This window comes from Aaosphaeria arxii (assembly GCF_010015735.1).
Source record: "Aaosphaeria arxii CBS 175.79 unplaced genomic scaffold BU24scaffold_1, whole genome shotgun sequence".
In the NCBI taxonomy this organism is placed as follows: Eukaryota; Fungi; Ascomycota; class Dothideomycetes; order Pleosporales; genus Aaosphaeria; species Aaosphaeria arxii.
In genome coordinates this window covers 2,221,286-2,246,275 of record NW_022983474.1, presented here as the reverse complement: position 1 = coordinate 2,246,275, position 24,990 = coordinate 2,221,286, and the positions used below count along the sequence as shown (strand labels likewise).

The following is a 24,990-nucleotide window of genomic DNA, read 5'->3' as shown; positions in this document are numbered from 1 at the left end:
ATACAAAATTCACTGTGCGCATTGAGAATATCTCCCGAAGCGTGCGTCGGCAATTGAGTGGGCTGGGCCATGAGTAGCATGGAACTGTGGGGTGCAGGGGGCATGAAACGGCTATGAGACCGTTGAAGGGGTGTTGCAATAGGGGATATGGAACCAGTCACAATTCGACTCTGGAGATGTATTGATGCTGTGCAACGGTAGCAATTGGTTTTGGTTGTTCTGAGTGGTTGATTTAATGGAGGTGTGCGTTGTAATTCAATGCATTGGTTCAGTTGAGGGTGGCAATATAGTGAGCGCCATCGCGAGCGCTATTCCATGGTTCTATGGTTGAGTAGGTCGACAGAAGCCCTCTTTTTTCTTCTTCTTCTCTTTCTTTCTCTGTGTGTTCTGATGGCCTTCTAGAAAGGGCCGTCATGTTGGTTCAACATTGTCTTTTCTATTACCATCTTTATTGAATGTTGTGTCGGCTGGACCGCACCTAATGTGACCACGAATTTCTTACTTCCTTTCGATTCACTTTGTTTTGCTTTGCATCGCCAACTATTTCCACTCGTTTAGCATCATCTACAATCATCCAGGATGGATGCTCTGGTACCTCTCAGTCCCACGGTGGACCCCGTGGATCGCTTCGGGCCTAAGGGACCAGTGAACACTATGGGACCATCGGCGAACAACCGCTTCAACGCCTCATCGAATAACCGTCCGAGCTTCAACCCAGGACGCTTTCAGAATCAGAATAGCGATACAACCATGGCGCCAATTCTCCTCGGTGTAGGTGGTGGCTTGCTATTCATTTCGATATGTTTACTCGCAGCGAGGTTGTGGTCGCGTATGAGGCCAAGGACCAGATTGCATTCAGATGACTGGACTGTCATTGCCGCTACGGTCTGTCTCCAATATTTCTTTCCATGTAGTCGAATAGGACATGTCCTAACATAAATGTAAACAGACACTCGCGATAGCCAACTACATCATCACATCCGCCGCCGTGATCTCGGGCCTAGGACGCCGCCAACGCTTCGTCTCCTTCGCGCGACGTCGAACCGCCATGGAGCTCATCTTCATCGGCCAAGTAGTATGGTACTGGTCGATTCTCCTCGTCAAGATCTCCGTCGCGTGTCTCCTCCTCCGCGTGAAGCGCTCCTCCCGGCCCTGGCGAATCGGCCTGTACAGCCTCATAACGCTCCTAGTCGGCGCGACGATCGTGCAGACCTGCTTCCAATTCCTGCAGTGCCGGCCCTTCCAAGTATACTGGGACCCGCGGGAAAATCGAAAAGGCCGCGTCGAGTGCTTCGACCGCAGCATCATCAACGGCAACATCGTGGCGTTCAGCAGCCTGCAAGTCGCGACCGACCTGCTCTACTCTTTCATCCCCATCACGTTCATCCGGAAACTGCACCTCCCCCGTAGGGAGAAGGTGTTCATGTGCGTGCTCATGGGACTCGGACTTTTCGCGAGCTGCGCGGCTATCATTCGAACCATGACGTTGCAGGAGTTTTATAATTCCCGCGACTTGTTCCGTACGAATGTGTCGATTACGCTGTGGGCGACCGTCGAGCAGCAGTTTGCGACGATTGCGGCGACGTTGCCGACGCTGAAGGCGTTCTTTGAGCGTGCGTTGGTGAGGATTGGGTCGTTCTTTTACGATGAGGGGTCTGAGACGCAGGTTAGGGGGAGGTTGGTGCAGTTTGGGTTGCTGGGGGAGGACGATGTGGTGGAGAGGCCGATGGCGAGGAAGCCGAGTACGTTGGATAGTCCCGGGACGGGGGCTAGGGATAGGAAGGTTAGGGATGAGTTTGGGGATACGATGTCGGATTCGAGGAGCGAGAAGGACATTGAGGCTGCGATTCCTGATTTAAGGAGTGAGAAGGAGACTGAAGCTGCGATTACTGATTCGAAGAACGAGAAGGAAACTGAGGATACGATCTCTGAGTCAAGGAGGGAGAAGGAGATCGAGGATATGTTCTTTAGACCTCCGGTATGAATGTTGTGCGCTGGCAATGAAGTGGATCAGTGACGAGTACTGTAGTATGCTGCGATCATGGAAATTCGCGGGTGGATCATGCGTTGCCACAATTTCAAGTGCTTTAGATGGATAGCAGACTGTTGACCAAGGTACCTCGTTTCTACAGGCGCAGCATGGCTCCGGCGAAGACTATAGTTGGATGCAAGTCTTACCTATTGGAGATCTCATACATAGTCTGGTAGCATTGATACTGATAGTAAGATGGGATGCACTGTGATTCACTCTTTACAATGAGAAGAGTCCTCATAAGAGACATGTTCGTCATTGTTATCCTACAAGACTAGTTCCTACAAGGCTAGTTGCTATGATGCGTAGTAAAGCTACTCCATATCAATATAGACCTGTGAATGAATGCCGTACATGTGATCCTTTAGAACGATCATAACTCTTCACCAAAGATGTTCTACAGCCGTTGGTCTGGGCGGTTGGGGTCGGGTCCATCCCAAGCATCTCCAATGAGCGTCATGCGAGGGCCGCCACTAGTGTTGTCACACCGAGGCACAATCAATTCGCGCTTCTTTGACTCTTTAGTATACAATCCGTCGCTACCCTTGCGAACGTATTGATACTGCATTTTTGCGTCGGCAGGGAGTTCGACCCTGAACATCCAAGATGGGCTATCCTCCGTGTAGCTAGAGGCGTCGCCTGGGACTGCCTCAGTGACTCTCCATTCACCGAGATCAATGGAACTGCCGCTAAGATAGAGGTTCTCGCCAAAGTATGTCGTTGCGTTGACCCAAAACAAAACGATGACCGTGCAACCACCCGCGCCGAGCGGTGCACCGGCCTCGGTTGCAGGCGTGTAAAGACTGAGCACTGAGTCGCCTTCGCAGACGAGGGGCATCTTGCTCGCTTCTGTGCTATTCCAAGAAGGAAGGGGAGAGAGGGGGAACCTGGCTACGCCTCTAGCATTGTCCATTGTCACGAAGGATGCGTACGACCAAGTCAAATCGCGAGCCGAGATCTGAGTGCCGTTTTCCCGACTATACTGTTCGCTCAGCGACCCATCGGGCGGAATGTAGCGTGTACCCATGTCTTCAAAGCCCTCTGCGTACTCAAAGACAGCAGTGGTGAGCCTATAATAGTCGCTACTAGGTGGCTTGTAGGTTCCCGTCTTAGCTGAACCATCTAGGGATTGCCAGAAAGGTAAGTCAAGGTCTGTTATCGTGATACTCCCGACGCTGTTCCACTGCTGTATGGCATAGTAGAGTTGTTCGGCAACGGCAAAAGTGGTGAGGTACCAGGGGTGACCTCCATAATAGATGTCCTCAGCATAGCGACCCGTAGCAATTGCCTCGTGTGATGACTTGTTCTGGTTTATCGCGTAAATGGAACGAAATGAATCGACATAGGCTTTCAGATTAGCTAGAGCGCGCGGTGAACAGGGTTGGAAGGTCAAATCGTCGCAATTGGCTCTAGGATCGAACACTACATGTACTTTAGTATTTGAAAATGAAAGTGAATGACAATATACTTACTCGCAAGTGAAGTGAGCACAGTACTGGCGTCTAAGCCGGTGCGGTTGTAGCCCTCGTCTTCGACGTTGATATTCGACAATGCATATTTTCCGTTCCAAAAGTCCTGGAGGAGACACAAGATATTAGGTGCTTGGGAGGTGTAGGGACTGGTACGGGCGCCTATCTTTTCCCCAAGAGCTGCACCCTCTACGAGAGCACGATGTTGGACTGCAGTGGCGAAGAACGAACTGCCCTCCACCTCCTCCCAAAGATCAAATCCTGTATCATTCCAATACTGTGCGACATAATTGAGGTCGTTCTGTATCACTGGCCAAAGTATCTGTTCCACCTCGTTTCCTTCGTCGTTGCCGTAGCCTTTGAGTAGGTAATTTGCGTACGTAATGAGGGCAATCGCGCGAAGTGCTGGCCCATCGCGTTGTGGACGTCCCCAGTCACCATTGAAGCGGGTGAGATTGGGATAGAACTTGGGTTCTCCAAGACCTTTTCCAGATCCCAATGCACCAGAAGGATTGGAAACGGTCTGCACGATGGCTTGAGCTTTCACATAGTCATCGATGATTGTCTTCACTTCGCCATTGAGTTGCATAAGCTCATTGACAATCAATTTCATGGTCAAGCCCGCATCTCGTGTCCAGGTGAAAAAGTCTTGAGAAGTCAATATGAATTGAAGGAGAGACATGGTCAACAATCAGTGTAGACTTACAATTGGGATCTTGCGTCGAGGGCGACGCGATGATGACACCTGGTAAAGCGCCAGGCGCCTTACCTCCATGAGGACCAATATTGTCGAGGATCCCCTTCATAGAAATCACACGTTGATCACTATCCAAGTCTGGACCGAAGTAATCACGAGGTGAAGTAGGCTTTGCGGTCGCCCCAAGAAGGGAAGCGACACCCAAAGACAATGCGATAGTTCGGAGCAACATTGTGTGAGGTGGACTGGGTTGAAAGAAGGACAGTCCACGCCAGCTCGAGATATAGGTTGTCTTTATGTATCTCGAAGAGGAGTAAGTCGGAGCTTTTAGAAAGGATCGTCAGTCGTCAAGCGTCGATCCTTTTATGGCCAAAGTGTGGGATGCCAAGACTTAGCAAGTGAAGGTAACTCGCTGCTGGCTCGCCCTCTTCGCTATCACTTCAAATTTCTAGAAGGTACCTATTCGAACCGTGCGTCAATCACATAATTCACAAATGAGGTCTATGCTTTGGCACATTACGTTGGATAATCTGACTCTTTTCCAGGAGGGTTGCGACACTGTTGTTTGCTTTCATGTTGTTTGCACACTGGCTCGTAGCTACGAAAGAGATAATGCTGCGTTCAGTACCAATGCAGGACTCCAGGGTATTCAATGTCGGTTACTAAACCCTTGTCGTAGAGAAGGTCGAGGTAGATGAGATGTACCATGCTCGACGCACAAGTGCCGCTCACGCAGCAATAATAAATGAAAGTACCAAGAAAACTGGTACCAACTGACTACGAAGTGACGTCGGCCTAGTCACAGCCCTCCGCACCCTGCATTTGCTCGACAGCATTTTGCCTCTGAAGCTTGATTGAGCTGAGACCACATTATGCAATGAGAGACGATGTAGCTGTATCATGAGGTAGGCCTTGTGGGTTTGCCAGTGACGATCTGTTGGCATTAACCATTACCCAATGCGATTTCGGACAATTTCATGTATAATCAACAAAGATATAGAGCGAGGACATGCAAGGGTGAATCAGATAACTTCCGTGGGATTCAATTTGGTGTTACAATTGACTGTGCAAGGTACTATATGTAGATAAGTGATGAGTCGTAGGAAGAGAGACGTTGGTTCAGGGAAGATATCCATGTGATGATGGGATTGTCGTGAGTCTAGGCCGAAGAAGGCAACGAGCTGGATCCCTGTAGCTCGTATAATACAGAACAGGACGGATAATCCATCATCCCGGTCCCGACGCCACATGTCCCCCTCTACCCCACCATCACCCCACTATGTATGGACTTCTTTGGATGCAATCCAATCTATGAGAGTAGCATTATTCGATAGAGGAAATGGCATCACAACGTTGAAATATCAATCGGAAAATGATCATAGGTGTTAGCTGAATCCGAACAGATGAAGGTAGTACCAATTTCATATCAATTGATCTTCCAGTCGCCGAGGGGGCAAAGGGACTAGAGTTTCTTGGAGATTTCTGTCAATGTTCTGGTACGATGTAGATCAGTTATAAAGGATCATCAACGTCTACCACAACAATGGAATTTCGAGTGAGAGGAGTTTACATCGGGTGATGAGAATGTAATATTATATCTGCAATCATTGTTACCATCGATTTAACTATCCTCCAACCTTGATAACACAGAGTCGGTGGGATATGCATAGCTATCTTCATCAAGTCATCATAACAGTCACACGAGCAAGTCAATTGTTCGATGCATTGATATGCCGCAGGAGCATATTCTGCTTCCTAAGTGCGGATTAAATGTATATTCATTAGACTCATTTCAGCTAATCTAGGTACAAGAAAAACAGCCGTTACCCATCACCAGCCAAGTACTTTTTGCTTGTGTATTACAGGACGCTGACTTCCTGTGTCCATTCCATATTAAAAAGGGCGTTACGTTTAACGGGTAGTGTAACCACCGTCGATGAGGAGATCGGAACCCTGTTGGAGGTTAGTAAATGCTGTCCAGAAGATATCAAACAAGGTTGAGAACTTACGGTGGTGTAAGAAGAGGCGTCAGAAGCGAAGTAGACGTAGGCAGCCTTGAGCTCCTTGGGGTTGGCACCACGACCCATGGGGATCATAGAGTGCCAGAGCTTCTGGATGTCCTGGGGAACGAAGTCGGAGAGACCAGTGTCAATGTATCCGGGGGAGATGGAGTTGACACGGGCGAAGTCCCTCCACTCGTTGGCAAGAGACTTGGCCAAGTGGACGCAGCCAGCCTTTGCGACGTTGTAAGAGGTCTGCTCCTGGGGGAAGTTGGCAATGTGGCCAGACATGGAGGCAGTGATGACGAGGGATCCGGTCTTGCGCTCACGGAAGTGGAGACCGACGGCACGGGCGCAGTTGAAGGTTCCGGTCAAGTCGACATCGAGGACCTCGTTCCACTGCTCGACGGTGGCATCGAGGATACCGTTGTCAGCGGTCTTTCCGGCGTTGGCGATCAAGACATCGACCTTGCCGAAGTCTGCAATGACATCGGCAACGAGCTTCTCGCAGTTGGCGTAGTCGCTGATAACGCACTTGTACGCCTTGACCTTGACACCGTACTTCTCGGAGAGCTCCTTAGCGTTCTTGTCAGCGCCGGTGGAGCGGGAGTTGTAGGTGATGGCAAGGTCGGCACCGAACTCAGCGCAACCACGAGCGGCCTCAATACCGATACCGGTAGGTCCGGAAGCACCGGTGACGATGACAACCTTTCCCTTGAGGGAGAGGAGGTCCTTGAGCTCAGTAGCCTGGGGGATAGGAGTAGGCATTTTGATGTGAATTGGGTTGAGTGATGGGTATGGGTTGGAATGGAATGGGGGAAGTCTGTAGATTGAGATGAGATGAGATGAGATGAATTGGAATGAAAAAAGAACAATGAGAACGGGGGATCAGAGGGGTAGAAGTAGTCGAAGCAGAGTACAGGTTGAGAGAATGGATTTGGGACTAGTGAGGGGTGTGGTTACTGGTATTGCTCGTTGGTCGTACCTTTGGTGGTGGTAGTAGGCACCAGGAAGGGTGGGCTGTGACGTGGGAGTCCTCTTTGGAAAGACTGGAAGCTTGAGGACGTCATGCTGTAGGGTATGATTCGCCAATTAGCTGCAAACGGTGGGTTTCTGTCGGAGACTCTAGGCTTAGGGAGGAGTTACTGAGCCGGGATAGTTCTTTAGATTGTGGATCTGTAGCAGCATCCATAAGCCACAATTCCTTGCTGTAGTCCCCCATCTCTCCATTTCCACCCATACTACCCATGGATTACTTGACGCTACTCATACAGTAGTCAGTAAACCATAAACACACCCCTGGCAATTGTCTGTTTGTTAGTTACTGCTATGACGGGATGATGTGAGTATCCCCTGTCTTTTTCCGCCTTGCCATGCCTTGCGTGGGACGACCCATGGGGACTTTCTCCGGCATACGACAATTGTACGCGTTGTTTTTGTGTGTTGTTGTCATGCCGGTACACATGTACACTGTATGTATGCAGATTGGTATCTATCAGTTGTGTCAACAGGGTTATAATTTTTTTTTCCATTCTGCCAAAAAAAGAAAAGGAAGAGGAGGGGGGGTAGAACGTTGGCGCTTTGTCCCGCGCTCACCCCACTAAACTCTACCTCTACCTCTACACAGTGCCAACAGCATCAATCAACCCTCAATACCTGGCAACAAATCGCTCATCAAGCAAGACAATGTTTGCAATCACGAATTAATTCCTTTACGGCGGCAACAATGTTTCAGGCTTGTCTAAGTTTCCCCTTCTGGCAATACTTCTGTTTAAATTGCACCATGCACTGTCAGCGATAGACATCCTGACATAAAACACACGGGCAATACACAGCACCCACCATACACATGCTATCGCCTCTTCTGATCTAGATCCATAGTCACTAGCCACCAAATGTCGTGGAAAGAAGGCGATCGAAGCCGATCCCGTACAGTTGTGTCTGACTTGCTGGTCATTAGTCGGAAAGAAGCACATCTCCATCCATGACAGTATGTTCCAATTACCCCTCCCCCTCCCTCCCAGTCTAGCATCCGAGCTTGGGGTTGTTGGGAGAGTGACTAATGATTGTAAGAGCTACCCGCCGAGCATTTTATGAAGCCTTTGTCATCGACTGGCCGGCCTAATTGAGCCCCCTTTGGAGCTGGGCCAAGCGATCGAGTTGCTTACACACGCGACGCTGTGCGAGTTTCATTCCAATAGAGTTGACGGTCCGTCCAGCCTTGAATTTCATCGCGGGGTAGCGATGCTGTTAGGTACTCGTCGTAATCTTTGCTTGCCAGCCTACTCGGAGTAGCACCGAACATTTCGCCGCACGCTCCACAACTCCATACCAGTCTTGAACTTGTGATATGCCCGTTCCATTATTAACTCAAGCTCGTATACAGCAAGCCTGAATCCCATACTATGCCTACACTTGTATCTCTTTCGAGGCTCGGTTGCTTCGTAACATCAGCCCTAGCGATGAGAAAGGTAAATGTTCACTGCCCAAACAGCAACCATCGCATTCTCCATTCTCCAAATCCATCTAGAGTACCAGGGCAACTTGGTCAGTCAGAGATTGGGTAAGCATAAGGGCGCTGAGTTGGCTTGGACACTACTGTACCTCCAACATACAACGGTACACCCACAGCTCAATACATACATCTATCCGCAGGACAGTCGACACGGATTCTCGACAGCACACCTGCAGGTCAGACACGCCACACGCCGATCTTGGTCCCTTTCGACCCTGATCTTGTATGCGGCTGCTTCCCGCTGTTACAATAACATCTAGTAGAACTTCACGGTCGCTGTTTTCTAGAGCCAGCTTTGGCTTCGAGAAAAGGCGCAACCAGGATGAGGATTGATTGCAGGTCCCACGGAAAGCGCCGGATGAACTAAACATTGACAAACCACTTTCCACTTTTTCACATTACTCTTGTCGTTATTGTGACATAACCAGTTCTAGAGGCAGCAATGGTGGACATTTGTACGAGTGGTAATTAGTAGCAGCTACCTAACCTACTGTGCGCCTAGGTACGGAATATATAAACTAACAATGCCAGCTAGGGGTGTTGGTGGTGGATCGTAAGAGCCGGACCTGATCGATCGAGAATGAGAATTCGGTGCTAAAATCCACGCAAATCCCCCTCCAAAACAAACTACCGGACATGGTAATTAGCATGTGTTTACTCTCCTACATGATGTACGCGTGTCTACACGTAACAGAGTATACATATTAAACTCCCCCGAACCCCCTGAGTGGAATGTCGATGAGAGAGATTCCCTCCAATATCCAAGCTGAACAGCGGAACGTGATATGGCAGAAAGACAAAACACGCTAAACCGCATTGACGCGGATGCTCAGCTCCTTGCCCTGACTCTCCTGATTGGCCCACCATGGTACGATGTTACTCCTGCGGCTGCCATGCAGAGACAAGACAAGACACCTCATCCCCTCGTAGATCATCACCGACTCCCCATCTTCGCCCCCAAACACAATACTTTGTCGTGCTGTGCTTACTTGTTCTCCTTCATCCATCCATCTCCACCAGATCCGAATTCTACGGTATCTTGTTCCCGTACTGGCTGGCAATAGACTGTTTGTCACTGACATCACATACACCAGCTCAATCCATCTGGCCCCTCCGTCCAGTAGCGCCGTCGCTCATCATGGTCCTCCACGGCCTTCTTCCGAAGCCACTCGCCGCCGATGCGGTATCTGTCGGCCAGCTCCTCATACATCCCTTACACCCCGAACGTGATGGCTTCTACTCCCAGCAAGCACATATCGAAATCGACGACCTCAATGACTACCACATCCAGCTCCGCTACAAGGACATCTTCTCCGTCGATACAGAGGGCCGCTTCATGACAAACTATGGCGCCAAATTCGACCTTGGCCGCATATACAGACAGCCCAACCTGTTGTCCGTCGGTGCTGAGCAAATGATCCAACGTACAAGTCAGAATCCCGGACGAGCATTTCGGGCGGTTCTCGAAGATCCAGAAGCTCGGGAGTGGATAGCTGGTCTGGCTAAAGACGGCAAAGAGTTCTATGTTGTCGTCGGCCTCACGGAGCTTAAAAATGCGACCTTCAAGCGTGCAAAACTCCAGGATTCTGGTGCTTCAAGCCGTTTGAACGAGCTCCCCATAGAAAAGGGTGCAAAGGTTCCACGAGCGGTCAGGCGGGATTCCACGTTGGGGCTCGGCACTGAGGCCTACGTCTCCGGCGTGTTTGGCATGGACGTTCGAAGAGTGACGGCCCGCATCACCCGTCCGGAAGAGCCACATTCTCTTGGGGACATAGGAAAGAGGTGGTACTACTATGACATCCCCAACAGCACCAACAAGGAGCAATTGATGGTCGGTATGGGTGAAGCCCTGAAGGCAAATGAGCTCCGTCTCATGCTCGATCTGAGCGAGGAAGATGTCCAGACGAACTTTGACGTCATCAGCCAGCTGAGCCTCGATGCATTGAGTGCTGCTGCAAGCCCCTTGCTCCGACCCTCTTCACCAGCACTGCGGGGTCGATCACCTTCGCCCAACCCGCAGTTTCGTGCCCCGAATTTCCTCTAGATTATTCCGTTGACGACTGAAATGTTCAGTCACGTTGTGCGAAGGAGAACGTTGGTTGTCGCGTACAGCTTCCATGCATGGCGAATCATTTTGAAGCTCTAGCAAGCTGCAGGCGGCCCTCGGAGACGTGTTGATGAATTACCCTTTACTGCCCTTTTCTGACGGCCTGGCATGTCTTTCACGTCACAACATGACGCTTTCTATACCCATCTCTACTCCTCGCTTCCATGTTCTCATCATTGGTATTTTCACTTGTAATTCACTACGGAGTCAAGGCCCTACTTTTTCCTTGTCACTACATTTTACCATAGATTCCTTACTTTCCAAGTGGCTACTGATATCTGCTTTACCAAACAACATATTCTATTATGTCTTATATGTCCAAGGTCAACCTCTTGTCAAACCATTGTCTTCGCCTGCTATTGTGACCTTGGTTTCCTTCCATACACGAAAAGTCTGTCAAAAATCAGCAACCTGCCCAGCGACTTACCCAAACAAAAACTTACACAGTCTCATACAAATACACCTTCCTCGCGCCCAACAACTGCAACACCTGGTCCACCAACGCCTTAGCCCTATCCTCACTCCACCCAAGCACCTTACAAAACAGCTTCATTCCCATGGGCTCAATCGCATGCCTCAGATCCTCCAGAAAATACACCCCCAACTTCTTCATCCTCTCGCCCTTCGCCCACGGCCCACACGGCCAATTAAACCTCTTCTCCACCACCTCCTCGAACCCCACCTCTCGCATCCACCCGGCGTAATTCTGCACATTATCCCACGGCCTGCCCGACAACCTACTCGCCTCCAACAAATTGTGCAGGAACACATTCAGCGGGTGGTCAGCCGGGGGCTGCGGGTCGAGAAACAGGAACGGAAACAATCCGTCCTGGAGCTCGAGGTAGCCGCCGGGCGCGAGCGCGTCGTACGCCTTCCGGACGATGGAGCGCGGGTCCGAGAAGCAAGAGAGCAGGGCGCGACCGTGGATGTAGTCGAAGGGCCGGCTGAAGGTCCAGTCGTCCTCTGCGTCTGCGATCTCGAAGGTGCAGTTTACGGGGACGTAGTTGGGTTGGATGGGCGAGAGGTCGGTGCCCAGGACGCGGGAGTTGGGGTGTTGTTCGGCGAAGTCCATTGCTGGTGGGTTGGTTAGTGGGCGTGATATGGTTTGGTTTTAGGATGGGGGAAACGAACCCCATATTCCTGTCCCGGTTGCTATGTCGAGAACGTGATGCGGGTTCTCGATCGGAGCTTGGTAGAGCGCGTTGTCGACCGTGAGGAGCCAGAGCATGTGTTGTAGGTCGAGACGGTCACGCTCTTTCTATTAGGAACAATTAGCTATATCCAACTCACTTTATCAAGGATTTGGGTATCTTCTTCTGACAGAAGGGATACTTGACTCCAATGTAAAATTAAAAAAAAGGTCAAAAGTTACCTCGTCGTTCGGCATGACATACTCTTTCACCCGATCCCTAGTTAGCACTTCCATCTCCATCTGTATGAAGCATGGGAATCGAGATGATAGACATACTGCCAGCCTTGTACCCGTGATACGTGCGACCGAACTCTTCTACCATGGCGTAGACTTCAGACCTAGCACTGGTGGTCGATGTCCTATTTACATATTAAACACTAAGTAAGCATTCACCATTTTCAAAATATAAAACAAATGTATCGTTTATTGAATTGAAAGAAGAGAAATAAATGATATCAAAAACACTCACGCGTAACTGAGTCCGCCGATCGCGGAGTCTGAGTCCGAACTCTCCTATCACAGCATACTCATGTCAAAAAAATATGTACTTTGCAACTTTTCTCTTTCTGTACGGAGTATCGTGGTGGGAGTGATATGTGTGATACAAACAAGACGTACATCGCTTTCGGGGATAAGCGGATCACCGCCATACACATGTGGGCCTCCCGTAGCCGTCGGCGGCTGGGCCTGAGCCTGGGCCTGGTGTGCGGCGCCGGCGTCGTCGTGAAAGCTTGACATGGCTGTTCGGGTAGGTGGTCCAAAATGCGGGCGCCTAATTAGGTAGATTGCAGTATGTACGTTGAGTTGCACAAGATCTGGACGGACGGGAGTTCATGTAAAAAAAGGGTCCCCACGCGCGGTGCGGCCTTTGTTGGAGGTGACGAGTTGCGGAACAGCGAGGGAACAAGGGTGCGGAAACCCTTCTTTTTTGTGGGCGTGCATGCATGCATGCGATGGGTATGGTGGATGGGAGGATCTGCAAGCGACATGGCCCCGAAAGTTGCGCGGAACAGCACTGTTGCGAAAAAGGAATATAAAATGCTTCTTTTTTCTTTAGATTTTTTTCGTCACCGTGGGGGGGATGGGAAGAGACGGTGGTGTTGGCTGTGCAGGATGAAAGCATGCTTATTGATTTTTCATATCGTCTACGCGTTATTAATATCTTCTATTATCATTTCTTGATGCCCACGACTACCAAGTTCCGCGGACTCATCTTGTATTCGAAGACGGGCTCCACCCACGCGGTTTCCACCTCAGGCTGCTCCTTCAGCCAGAGCCAGCGGTCGGTCACGATGACGGCCTCTACCACTCCTGCGCTGAATGCCATCAAGCCCCACATGACGCTGAGCTCCTTTTTTTTCTCGAGATTTTGCTGTTCGTAGTTCCGGATATCGTCGTCAGTGAGACCATCCATTTTGGATCGAATGAACTCTGGATCTACCTCGCAGAAACTGTTTGGCGCTGTGAGTTTCCCGATTGCGGCTCGGACGTAGGAGACGAAGTCATTGTAGGCGAATTTACGCAGCGTCCCGATTGTGAGAGGGGTTGTGGTGCCGTCTGAAGATAAGCCAGGTCCCCGTCCGTTGGGTGGTGTCCAGTTCACTTTACTACTATGGCCTGCGGCAGATACTGCCTCGCCATCGAAGCCGTCGCCATTTACGGGCGGCGCGATGACGCCACGGTCAAGGAAGATCCGCTGGAGAAGGGCACGATAGAAATGTCGTGTGAAGAATAGTTCGCTGTCCTCGGGACCCCAGTTGAACGGTGCCTGGACAGCCATCATGCGAGCTGTAATGTTCAGGCGAATACCTTTAGGGGATTCCGAGTTGACGTTTTCGCCATTGGTAGACGAGAATGGCTGATACGGGAGAGGGTACTCTGCCAACCTCTCAGACATCGGGAAGCCATGAGGATCAAAGGCACCGGCGGTTTTCTCTAGGCGGGGATGGTTTGGTCGCAACGTTGGTAGTTTGTACGTAGGTGGACCAAGGCGCTCAGTGACGAGGTTGTAACAGCAACCCACCATTGCTACAGTCGAAACCGCAGGATTCAACAGGAGGGAACGAAGGCCGTGGTGCACGAGATTGCCACACGAATGCAATGACATGACCATCAAGTTCGGCTCCTTCAATTTGGGTACAGCCTCCAGGTTTGCAGGTTCTTCAACGACTCCTGATGGGACTGCGTCTTCGTCCGAGACTCTCGAGCTGTCCAGAATTTGCTCCACGACCGGTCCAAGATCACCATCTTTTATGACATGCCCCACGTACTGAACACTGCCGTGTCCTTCTGTGTATATCTGGAGTGTTGTAGTTGTCGTTTCCGTTTCTTTCCTCACGTCTAATACTTGTTCTGTCTTTGGAGGTGTGCCAGGAGAGTCGTTCTGCTGCGCTCGAGTGTCCATTTCAACAGAGGCATCTTCTTTGACTGGATCTTGGCTCGGTTGCGTGGTAGATACCGGTTCACATCCATCAACATCGCAGCTAATGAGATCCTCCTGGCCGTTCTTCTTGGTAGTGGTATTTGAGTCAACCGATACATCATTACCTTGACTCTTCGATTTTAAACCCTTTTTCCATTTCCCCTGCTTTTTCAATTGTTCCCGGAACTCTTTCTTATTGCGCATCACGAGCGGCTTAGGAACCAGCCGGGCCAGAACATCCATGTTCTTCGCTCCTTCTATGTTGTGCTGTCTACTCTCGACAGCAACTAAATGCTTCGAGTAGGGTGGTGCAGCAAGCGCTCGACCAAGGTAATTTTGCCCGGAACCAAAGTCGACAAGATGCGATATCTCCTTCTTACCAGCGGCCGATATGTCTGTAGTCAGCTTGTCAACGTAGCGGGCAAAATTATCCACTTCGTGAACCTTCTTGACCTTCATTCCTACTGCAATGTGTCGAGCTATGGAGCTTTTACTTAGGGTCGAAGGAAAGTCCCGGCCTAAAAGATGCTTTCTCACTTCCTTTAGGTAATTGATTAAATCCTTAGGAGGGGCTGGACCGTTGCGCCATTCTTTTACAGATTCAGAGTCGAATTGCGTCAAGTCTTCCCTCATGAGCAGGTCCAGGATATCCATTATATCGCATTCTTTGAACCACAAGCGCCATGATTCGGGCAAGATGGTGGAATACAGGTCAGGAGACCGGGTATAAAAATCGAGAATGTGCACTCCGCCACATAGCGTTTGCAACAGCCATGATGAGGTTGCGAATTTTAACAGAGAATCCACATACTCATCTACTGAGGAAAATTCAGCAGATATGGGTAGCGGGGAATCTGGTCCCATGGTTTAGTATATAAGTATTCCGAGGGCTTTTGTGCTGTGAATGAATTTTGGCTTCAGGGATTGAAAAGTGCCCTTCTAGGCGACTAAGACACATTCAATAACTTCTGTATGGATGCGAATTCTCTTTGACATTCCCGTCTGGTGCTGGAGGCAGAACAGAATAAATCCAAGCCCGCTAAAGTTGAGTGACGAGAACGGATATGGCCCGTGCGCCAGGAACCACCGACTTCCGCATGATGGTCGTCATCCTTGTTACCTGACAGGCAGTTACTGTGTACAGATACTCATTCGCTCGGCTTCTCGAATACCCTTTCCACCCTATCCCTTCCGTCGCGTCGTCATATCCCAATCTCCATAGTGCTTCTGTGACCTTACAATAAACATGATGTCTGGAGCAAACGACGAGGACCCTTTCCTACAAGTCCAAGCGTAAGGACCACTCCTTTCCCGAGGTCTAACATAGCTTCTGACATTCACGATAGCGACGTGCTCTCCGCCCTCAATACCACCAGGCCTCTCTTTGCCTCCTACCTTCGCATTCGATCATCTGCCTCATCAGCGACGTCACCAGAGCTCCGAGAAGCCCGTCAAGAGCTCGAGCAGACACTCCAAAACCTAAGTCAAGATTTAGAGGACCTGATAGAAAGCGTCAAGGCCGTCGAGCATGACCCCTACCGCTTTGGTCTCGAGATCGATGAAGTCGAGCGCAGACGGAGACTGGTGAAGGAAGTCGGAGATGAGGTAGAAAACATGCGAGAAGAGCTCCTGCGCTCTGTTCAAGATGCGCAGAACAGGGGCAAGGCAGCCAATGGAGACATGTTGCCAGATCCAGACTCATTTGAGGATGATGATCACTACGCGCAATTCGAACAGGAGCAACAGCTCGAGATGATGCACGAGCAGGACCAAGCTTTGGATGGCGTATTCCGGACCGTGGGGAACCTGCGACAGCAAGCGGACGATATGGGGCGAGAATTGGAGGAACAAGGAGAAATGCTTCAAGACGTCGACAATGTGGCTGACAGGGTCGGCGGGAAGCTCCAAACAGGTCTCCAGAAAGTTGGCTGGGTCATCAAGAAGAACGAAGGCAGGTTCCTGTTGCGTTCTCGAGTAATCATGTTGCTGACTCTTATCTTCGTCTAGATCGTTGGTCCAGCTGCTGCATAGCTGTACTGATATTCGTTTTGATTCTCCTCCTAGTTCTTCTACTTGTTCTCTGAGCTGGAAACAAGTAGCATCATTGCCCTTGTGGCTCCATAACCACAACAGCACATACGGCGCCACATCGGGTTATTTCTCCTGTTGGTGAACTGCTAGAACGGCCGTCAGCAGCCACGACGGCTATCCATCTAGATTGTGCAACTGGCGAAGCAAGCATAGCGTCGGCGCGGCAAATACCGCAAAGCGGAGAAGGCAATTACTGCCAAACAGACGCATGGCCACGGTGCGAGAATAACGAAGTCGCAACGGTCAATCTATGCATCGCCCCACGCTCAAAGTACAGTGGCGCATGCTGAAATAGCTAAATACCGGCTTGCTACAAATGCTCACTGCCGGGATCCACGTACGCGGCATCTATCTTACGTGATGCACAGAGAACGGTGATAGCAATGCGCTACGAGAGGTAGTACCAGAAGCCTAGATAAGCAGTGGGTATGACTGGTGCCGGATGATCTGTACCTTGGGAAGTATTGGTTGTCTAGGGAGATATGATCAATGCGGTAATGCAGGTATACCCCTGGCAGTTACGATCGCACGTGTCTCAAGCCAACTATAATCTTGAAGCATAGCGAACGCTCTAGTTGGACTAAGTCGCAGACTGATGGGACAACATGGGGAATACTATGCTTCCATTCACCAGATATATGACAATCTAACAGAATTTAATAATTTCGAGTTCCGCATTGACTGCTTCGAATTGCAACCCTCATCAACATGTTTCCTCTGTGGCATCACCACATCACGCTCATCCTTGGTTGGCCGGGCATCAAATCTCACCAAGAACATTCCTGAGACCTTTTCTTATGGTACAGTGCCCCTTGCCTCCACTAAAATTCTTGATTCTGTTCACTCCGTGTATCCGGAATGTGATCGGTACCTCCATTGCCGCTAAATTGCCAAATAGTTGTTACTGCTTTCCCTGAGACGCAGCTGGTCGGAGGGCACTTTCAGGCTCAATTCCGAGGTTCGTCCCATCTTAAATCAATTCCACCTATTTGGATCCATCCCACTTCAGTCAATCGTCTTGAACAGTACCTCTGTCCCACGATCAGATCACTTTCGCCATCGTTGTCGTTCTCGCGATGTGCCCGTCCTTCGTTTGTCCTGGTGCCTTCTTCCGTCCACTCTTTCAACAATCAAGCTAGTCGTCGCAGCAGGCTGTATCGTACATTGTTCGGTGACGGCAGACTCAATCGCTTGATGGCCGCATCAGACGGCTGCAGTACCCGATCTGCAGGAATACACATGCCCGAAGCTTCCAAAATCTCTAATCCGATTCGAACACTTCCTCGTCGACAATTGACTCTAATTGGCGTAACTGTCTGTCTTAATATCCTGCTCTGGAGTTCTATTTTCGTTCTCATCACTTCTTTTTATGTTATTGCATCTGATCCTACTGATACCACCAATATACCCACGCATGTATTGACTTTGCTTTCAGTAAGTCCCTCCAACATGGAATAGGTGCTTGAGATAACTAACAGAAAGCAGTCTGTTGGATCTATTGGCTATGTGGTACTCCATACAGTCTTTTCTCTCAAGCAACGAATATGGAGACACCAAAAGCGTCACCCTTCTATCACGAAGATGACATCATATGTCGCTGTTCGAGTTGCTGTCTCGATAACCATCTTGTGGCTCTTGACCTCAGGATGGAACATGATCACCGTCGCCCGACAGCCAATCTGTTTACCTGCTCGACCTGGCTTAGAGGGGTGGGAAGCTGGAGGGACCTGCGTAGTTAGCCGTGTTGCTTTTGCAGTAACTTTCATTGCGTTGTAAGTTCAACTTAGCTACTTCGTGGTTTGTGAAGATTCCTCTGCTAACGGTGCACGATTTAGAATTGCTTCCGGGACCATCTTCGGAATGCTGGCTACGATTAGGCGACCGTTCGAAGCTCATGTGTTCAAAAGCGCCTATCTTCAATCCACTGAGTATGACTCTTCACCTGCACTGGGCCGCCGCTCGTCGGCTTCTCGCAGCACGTCATTCGGGTCGGGCAGGTATGGCTACAACCACATACCGGCCTCTATCCATAGAAGCAGTCCTTCAAACGTCTCCAACGCCGATGTAGAGACTCTGGATCTAAACTCCAGCACTCCACCGCCGTCTATGATCCACGCTCCTGCACCTATCCGATCTATCGGTCTAGGAATCTTCACCTCACAAGCACAACCGCCACCGCTACCCGCCGCATACGTACCGTCCCGCAAAGCGTCTCCTTTCGAAAACGAACCCCCTATATTCCAGCCATCTGCATCTTACCATCATCTACCGCAACCACCACGGATGACAACCTTAGTAACGCCCTCAGGCTTCGTACCCCTCTCAGTACCAATGCAGTATCCTGCATCAGCATGGCGCGCCGTACATCCAATGTACCCATCACCACTAGGCCAAAACACAGGCTCACAAGCAGCCGCGCATTCGCACACCGCACCCGGCCGCAACTTCTCCTACCGCTCCGGCTACTCCCGCTCCTCCATCTCCCTCACGCGTCCCCACCGCCTCAGCACCGCGACTCCCCCCGGCGGCAGCGGCACCTGGAGCTCTCGCAGCTGTTCCAGCGGCCCAGGCGACGACGGCCGCAGCAGCCCGCTCTCAGGCGGCGCCTCGCGCAGCACAAGTGGCACCCGCCAAGCCAGCTCCGACGACATCGCCTACGCCATCCTGAACGGGACTGCCATTCCTGGCCTCGACGTCCCCAGGGTGCCGTACGTGGCAGAGCACAGCCGTAGCGCGAGCGCGCCGGACGCAACGTGTGGCGCGCAGGAGGACGGGGAGGCAGCAGGCGAGCGCAAGGCGAAGGGGTGGAAACCGTCCACGGGCGGCGGCCGGTATAAGCAGAGCAGCAGTGATCAGTCGAGAGATACGTCGGCTTCGACGGACAGGTCGTTCTATCATTCGCTTTTCCCGCGCTCAAGCTCTGCGGATCTGTTTGGTAGGCCCACGGCGGATAGCGGTCTTGCCAATGTTGCCAATGGTGTCAATCGTGATGCTGAAAAGGAGTCGGAGATCGGGCTGAGGATTGCGAGGACCATCAAGGAGATGCCGTTCAGGAAGAGCAGATCAGCGACGTCACTCAGACCGCCGCAGTACCCTACAGCTCCGAGCAGCAGCTCTGCTGCCGCTGCGACTGCAGAGAGACAAGCACCACCGCCGGTGATCAGCAGGATGCCTCAACGGCCCAGGATCCAGAAGAAGACGGTGGACGTCTGGGGAGGGGCAGCTGCAGTGGTGGACCCTGATCTGCACAAGATGACCACCCTGGATAAGCTGAAGAATAAACCTCTCCCGGCGGTCAGAGGCGCCTAGGCTGGGAAAGCTTGTCGTAACCATTCCATTCTACAACGACGTTTTTGGTCGCTTTTGTTTCTTTTGTATTCCACTTTGTTCTGACATCCCAATTGGGATTGTGCGATATGGTGCACAGTCCCGTGATTCTGCATTATTTTCCGTATCATCGGAGGCGTTGGTGATTATCTTTACGCAATCTGCTGGGTGATCCATAAGCACATCACCGCAGTATTCGCTTTCTTACATTCTACAATACTCTCGACCAGTACCTTCATTCGAAGGTCCGGCGCATATCGAATTATTTCATTTGTCTCACTCTTAGAAAGGAGAATTGGATCTGGAATTGTAGTATTAGTACATAACTACCGTAATTACGAGAAGCAAACCGACCGTACTCACTAATCAATCACAACATTATTCATCAACAGATGAATTCCAGGTTGCCTTATGTCGTTCCAACCGGCGTAAATTCGTCCGTTTGGTGAATCCACTGCATCACCAATCACCACCTCAAAGGTACCTAGGTACACACGGAGATACACGCCTGAGTTACCGAGGCGAGCTTCACCTCCCCCACCCAACCTATGCAAAAGTGCACTTCCCCGTCAGCCTTGACAAACGAACCTTCCCTTCCCACCCTCTCAACATCTCCTCCTCCCCCCGGACGAAACGCACCATGACAGCACCAATCTTACAACCCCCTCGTAACCACCAAACGCCTTAGTCCTGCCGTACGATGATGACAACCGGGGGGGATTGTGATTGAGCCTACCACCTACGAAGGCATGTATGTGTGTATGTGCAAGTGAGTGGATTGATAAGCTTATTCGCATTAAGGCGGGGCTCGAATTGTAAACTCCGAGTGCTGCTCACTACATACATACATACATACATACTGTTGAATAGAGTTACAGTTCAGGCTTATTGCGTGTTATGGTGTGAGTACCTAGGTGAGGTATGGCGTCACCAATCATCCTCTTTGTACCATATGTGAATCTTACGCCCGCTTTGCCTTTGTGATTGATTGCTGCGATGCGCGGTACTGCGCTGCGCGGCAATGCGCGGTACTGTGCTGCACTGCATTTTGGCACAAAGCAAACGGGGAAGTGAGTTAGTGTTTGAATTATTGCTGCGAGTAAGACTGGACAAAGGTAAACGACTCGCTGGTTCGGGGGATTGATTCCTGGTTTGCGGTGGCATTGGGTGGGTGTCTACTACTGTGTAAGGTGGGCGGCCGACGAGCGCTGGATCGGTGTGGGGCAATTCGGTGTTCCCGCATCTTGTCTTGTCTCGTCTTAGTGAGTGGAAGTAGTCTACTGTGTAGGTAGGTGGTAGTGTACATGGTGGTGGGAGGGAGGTACTGGTATCTGGTATGTTGACGCTTAACTCCTACTCCTGCCTTACGCATACGCAATAGATAATGCTGTGCCATGCGGAGACAAGGCAGGCCAGCTAAGTCAATGTACTGTATTACTGTGTAGTAATGTTAGACAAGGCTAGAGTTACACACACATACTGAACTGTGTACGCATACGCATACCCCTCCCCCGCTGTTCTCCTTCCCCGATTGCAAGGATCATTGTTCTTTCATGGATTCTTGCGATGGCGTCGTTTCTTACGCCATACCATGCCATTCTATGCCCTACCATTGCCATCTCCCCTCAACTATTTAAATAGGTAGCATTGCTGCTCTTCCAATGCCGAACCTTCCCATGCTCAAACTCATTCATCGTCAATCCCCCCGCTACATCTCCACTTCCACTTTACGTTCTCCTATCCCCTTTCAACACTCCAAGCTCCCTTCACCTCTCACTCGCCATTGCCAACCAAGACAAGGAATACTTCCTTTCGTCTTTGAAGCTCCATATTCAACCAATCCATCCCGTAAACCATCCAATATGACGATCAAGATCATCTACGGAGGTGCCTCCCTGAACCCAGGCTACTATCCCACCGATGAGGGCGTTCAAGAGCTCCTCGCCGTCCTCAAGGAGGAAGGAGTAACTACCATCGACACAGCCCGCCTCTACGCAGGATCAGAAGAGACCATCGGACGCAACACCACCGACTTCATCATCGACACCAAGATCCCAGGAGGCTTCGGGCCCGGCTCAGCCAAGAGAGAGAACCTGATCGCCGGCGCTGACGACTCCCTCGAGAAGCTCAAGATCAAGCAACTCGACGTCTTCTACATCCACGCACCCCCCGTCGACGTCCCCTTCGAGGAGGTTCTCGACGCTGTCAACGAAGTCTACAAGAAGGGTCTCTTCAAGCGCTTCGGCGTCAGCAACTTCACCGCGGAGCAAGTCCAAGAATTCTACGACATCTCCAAGAGCAAAGGCTACATCCTCCCCTCCGTCTACCAGGGCAACTACAGCGCCATCGCCCGCAAGACAGAGACCGAACTCTTCCCCACCCTCCGCAAGCTCGGCTTCAGCTTCTACGCCTACTCTCCCATCGCAGGCGGCTTCCTCGTCAAGACGCTCGAGCAGCTCGACGAGGGCTCCGGCAAGTTCAACGACAACGCCGTCGGCGGCCTGTACAACAAATTGTACAACCGACCCATCTTCCGCGACGCGCTGGCCGACTGGAACGCCATCGCGAAGAAGGAGGGCGTCAGCAATGCGGAGCTCGCGTACAGGTGGATCGCGCACCACAGCTTGCTCAAGGAGGAGCTCGGCGATGCGGTCATCTTTGGTGCCAGTCGTGTGCAGCAGGCGCGTGAGACGACGAAGGCGTTGAAGAAGGGGCCGTTGAGCAGCGAGGCGGCGGAGGCGATCAATGCTATCTGGCCGAAGCTCGAGAAGGAGGCTATCCTCGATAACTGGACTGTCGTGAGTGGTGGTAAGTAGACGCCGAGGGAAGAATCAATGAATGAAAGGAGCGTGTATGTTCTACATTATGATGGGTATGACTGCAACCTGATATAGAAGGCTTGTCAAGATCAATAGCGATTCACTGGGCTTAAGCCATAGATACTAAACTTAAATACAAAAGTAACGAACCATTCAATATTGTGCCAGTGAGTGGTAATTGAGAATCTTTGGTCGTTCCTAATGTATCTGTGACCCTCTATAAATATAACCTACTATTTTCATTATTCCTGTTCCTTTATCGACGGACAAGGCAGCGAGGGACGAATTGCTCGGAGCTCTGGAGCTAGATCCGAATTGGGCTAGCAAGCTGTACTGCCCCTCCCTTCGATAATCAAGCTCGAAGTCCGTAAGGTGAACATTTCCCAAATTCCCAATTCCCAATTCGTGGCTCGTGGAATCAGGCAGAAGCTTCATTGTCTTCTACTCCCAAGTCCTCAATCCCTCACTCTTTATAAAACCTCCCCCCTTCCCCTCCATCAACCCAAAGACGTACCCAACACTTCCTTCCCCTCCTCTTCCCCACCATCACATCATCCTCCCAAGACATCCTCAGTCGCATACGACACACGCCTCCCCACCACCATGGACCAAGCCGCCCGCGGCGCAACCGCGCTGGCCAACAGCAACTACGACGAAGCCATCAAAGAATACACCTCCGCCATTGGCGTCAACCCCTCCGCCGCACGGTACTACATCCAGCGCTCCACCGCCTACCAACGCTCCTCCCGGTACGCAGACGCCCTCGCCGACGCCGAAACCGCCGCCTTCCTCGCATACAAACGCGCGAGTCGCGACCTCATAAAGGACGCCCAGCTGCGGCGCGGCATAGCGCTGTACTTCACTGAGCGGTACGCCGACGCCAAGTTCGTGCTGGACATCGTGCGGAAGATGGACGACAAGGAGAAGAGTCTCGCGATATGGGAGTCGAAGGTTAGCAAGAAGCTGGAGGGACTGGAGGAAGGTGATGAGCGAGGGAAGCTCACGGCGAAGGAGAAGCCCGAGGTGGAAGATCCTAGTGAGAAGAAGAAGACGGCTTCGACTGCTGCCTCGTCAGTGAACGCGGTGAAGGAGGAGAAGGCGGCTGTTGCGCCGGCCCCTGTCGTTCCCACGCCTCCCAGCAAGATAAAGCACGATTGGTACCAGAACAATGAGAACGTGTACTTCACGCTCCTCGCGAAGGGCGTACCCAAGGAAAGCGCGACAGTCGATATCGCGAACACCTCGCTGTCGATATCTTTCCCCGCCCCGGGAGGCTCTGAGTTTGCCTATTCCGTCGAGCCCTTGTGGGCCGAGATCGACCCTTCACAGTCGTCGTTCACCATTAAGGCCACAAAGATCGAGGTCACACTTAAGAAGGCGGCTCCGGGGATTAAGTGGCATGCCCTCGAGGGCGACAGCGACGCACTTCCTGCCACTACTAACGCCGCAGACACCAACAAATCCACGATACCCCTCCACATCCTCAAGTCCAACACCCAAGACAAACCCCCTGCATACCCGACCTCCTCCCGAAAAGGCGCGAAGAACTGGGATAAGCTCGCCGCCGACCTGACCAAAAAGAAGGCCAAGGACGATGATACCACCACAAAGGGCGACGATGACGACGATGCCGGTGTGGACGACTACGAGGAGGGCGATGAGACGAGTCGGTTCTTCAAGCATCTGTACAAGGATGCCACCCCGGACCAGCAGCGCGCCATGATGAAGAGCTACCAAGAGAGCGGAGGTACTGTCCTCAGCACCGACTGGTCGCAAGTCGGGAGCAAGACGATCGTGCCCGAGCCGCCCGAGGGCATGGAGGCGAAGAAGTACTAGGTCGGGTCGCCTAAATAGACATCGACATCGACCTCTAGATCTGATTTACAGGGGAGGCAAACACCTTTTATCGACGATGTATGTTGATATGATTTCACTGAATTACCTTTCATTTTCGCAAGGCGATGAATGCATGTATGCATGCATGTACGCACCACGAGCGAGGGATAAAAGATCACCACCACGATAACAACGGGAGCCTGGGATCGAGGAAAATATCACGCTTTGTATTTGCCTGCAACGCTCGCTTGCATCGCGTGATAGGACACCTCCATGGTTCTTTTCGTGGTGTTTTTTCTTTCCCCCTTGCGAATGGTGCAAGCATGCAATGGTAGCGGTTCATTTTCCATTTTCTGCTTGTTTTCTTAAGTTTCACTGGTTTGGCGTTATGGAAAAGACATCGGGATTTTTCTCATATGCATCTGTACGATTTTTACTACTACTATCTATCGTAACCCTCGAGCGATAGATACAACGGCGGGG

The 24,990-nt window shown here is 51.2% G+C and overlaps 10 protein-coding genes across 10 annotated transcripts; 6 read left to right on the top strand and 4 right to left on the bottom strand.

Moving 5' to 3' along the window:
* Positions 1-579: 579 nt before the first annotated feature.
* On the top strand, positions 580-1,984 carry BU24DRAFT_404190 (uncharacterized protein; the record flags this gene model as incomplete). The annotated part of the gene is made up of 2 exons (XM_033525629.1): positions 580-885; positions 950-1,984. The coding sequence occupies 2 exons, from the start codon at positions 580-582 to the stop codon at positions 1,982-1,984; spliced, it is 1,341 nt and encodes a 446-aa protein (XP_033389484.1).
* Positions 1,985-2,390: 406 nt separating this feature from the next.
* BU24DRAFT_383183 (carbohydrate-binding module family 20 protein) lies at positions 2,391-4,430 on the bottom strand (the record flags this gene model as incomplete). The annotated part of the gene is made up of 3 exons (XM_033524795.1): positions 2,391-3,454; positions 3,505-4,149; positions 4,208-4,430. 3 exons carry the CDS (start codon positions 4,428-4,430, stop codon positions 2,430-2,432), a joined length of 1,893 nt encoding a protein of 630 aa, XP_033389483.1. The 3' UTR covers positions 2,391-2,429.
* A 1,679-nt stretch (positions 4,431-6,109) lies between these two features.
* On the bottom strand, positions 6,110-6,966 carry BU24DRAFT_429958 (mannitol dehydrogenase; the record flags this gene model as incomplete). Its single annotated transcript, XM_033529781.1, has 2 exons — positions 6,110-6,151; positions 6,208-6,966. 2 exons carry the CDS (start codon positions 6,964-6,966, stop codon positions 6,110-6,112), a joined length of 801 nt encoding a protein of 266 aa, XP_033389482.1.
* Positions 6,967-9,806: 2,840 nt separating this feature from the next.
* BU24DRAFT_416810 (uncharacterized protein) lies at positions 9,807-11,170 on the top strand. The gene has a single exon (XM_033526549.1). The coding sequence runs from the start codon at positions 9,852-9,854 to the stop codon at positions 10,755-10,757; it is 906 nt and encodes a 301-aa protein (XP_033389481.1). The 5' UTR covers positions 9,807-9,851; the 3' UTR covers positions 10,758-11,170.
* Positions 11,009-12,627, bottom strand: BU24DRAFT_15580 (S-adenosyl-L-methionine-dependent methyltransferase). The gene is made up of 5 exons (XM_033521322.1): positions 12,482-12,627; positions 12,289-12,371; positions 12,193-12,215; positions 11,952-12,078; positions 11,009-11,894 (listed from the first exon to the last, which is right to left on the bottom strand). Exons 2-5 carry the CDS (start codon positions 12,332-12,334, stop codon positions 11,260-11,262), a joined length of 831 nt encoding a protein of 276 aa, XP_033389480.1. The 5' UTR covers positions 12,335-12,371; positions 12,482-12,627; the 3' UTR covers positions 11,009-11,259.
* A 505-nt stretch (positions 12,628-13,132) lies between these two features.
* Positions 13,133-15,435, bottom strand: BU24DRAFT_416807 (uncharacterized protein). Its single transcript, XM_033526548.1, has one exon. It carries the CDS (start codon positions 15,296-15,298, stop codon positions 13,184-13,186), a length of 2,115 nt encoding a protein of 704 aa, XP_033389479.1. The 5' UTR covers positions 15,299-15,435; the 3' UTR covers positions 13,133-13,183.
* A 248-nt stretch (positions 15,436-15,683) lies between these two features.
* Positions 15,684-16,441, top strand: BU24DRAFT_404184 (uncharacterized protein; the record flags this gene model as incomplete). The annotated part of the gene is made up of 2 exons (XM_033525628.1): positions 15,684-15,727; positions 15,781-16,441. 2 exons carry the CDS (start codon positions 15,684-15,686, stop codon positions 16,439-16,441), a joined length of 705 nt encoding a protein of 234 aa, XP_033389478.1.
* Positions 16,442-17,233: 792 nt separating this feature from the next.
* On the top strand, positions 17,234-20,131 carry BU24DRAFT_446225 (uncharacterized protein; the record flags this gene model as incomplete). Its single annotated transcript, XM_033530750.1, has 4 exons — positions 17,234-17,273; positions 17,424-17,959; positions 18,011-18,297; positions 18,403-20,131. 4 exons carry the CDS (start codon positions 17,234-17,236, stop codon positions 19,832-19,834), a joined length of 2,295 nt encoding a protein of 764 aa, XP_033389477.1. The 3' UTR covers positions 19,835-20,131.
* Positions 20,132-21,714: 1,583 nt separating this feature from the next.
* BU24DRAFT_457143 (Aldo/keto reductase) lies at positions 21,715-22,668 on the top strand (the record flags this gene model as incomplete). The annotated part of the gene is made up of 1 exon (XM_033531509.1): positions 21,715-22,668. The coding sequence occupies one exon, from the start codon at positions 21,715-21,717 to the stop codon at positions 22,666-22,668; it is 954 nt and encodes a 317-aa protein (XP_033389476.1).
* Positions 22,669-22,852: 184 nt separating this feature from the next.
* On the top strand, positions 22,853-24,750 carry BU24DRAFT_15493 (SGS-domain-containing protein). The gene has a single exon (XM_033521316.1). The coding sequence runs from the start codon at positions 23,275-23,277 to the stop codon at positions 24,505-24,507; it is 1,233 nt and encodes a 410-aa protein (XP_033389475.1). The 5' UTR covers positions 22,853-23,274; the 3' UTR covers positions 24,508-24,750.
* Positions 24,751-24,990: the final 240 nt, after the last annotated feature.

Excerpts from the sequence above, each read along its gene's own strand:
- BU24DRAFT_15493 (XM_033521316.1), top strand. The coding sequence starts at position 23,275 with ATGGACCAAGCCGCCCGCGGCGCAACCGCGCTGGCCAACAGCAACTAC.
- BU24DRAFT_416807 (XM_033526548.1), bottom strand. The coding sequence starts at position 15,298 with ATGGGACCAGATTCCCCGCTACCCATATCTGCTGAATTTTCCTCAGTA.
- BU24DRAFT_416810 (XM_033526549.1), top strand. The coding sequence starts at position 9,852 with ATGGTCCTCCACGGCCTTCTTCCGAAGCCACTCGCCGCCGATGCGGTA.
- BU24DRAFT_15580 (XM_033521322.1), bottom strand. The coding sequence starts at position 12,334 with ATGGTAGAAGAGTTCGGTCGCACGTATCACGGGTACAAGGCTGGCA. Across the intron at positions 12,216-12,288 it reads TCACGGGTACAAGGCTGGCA|AGTATGTCATGCCGAACGAC; the intron begins GTATGTCTATCA and ends ATCGGGTGAAAG. Across the intron at positions 12,079-12,192 it reads ATGTCATGCCGAACGACGAG|AAAGAGCGTGACCGTCTCGA; the intron begins GTAACTTTTGAC and ends TGTTCCTAATAG.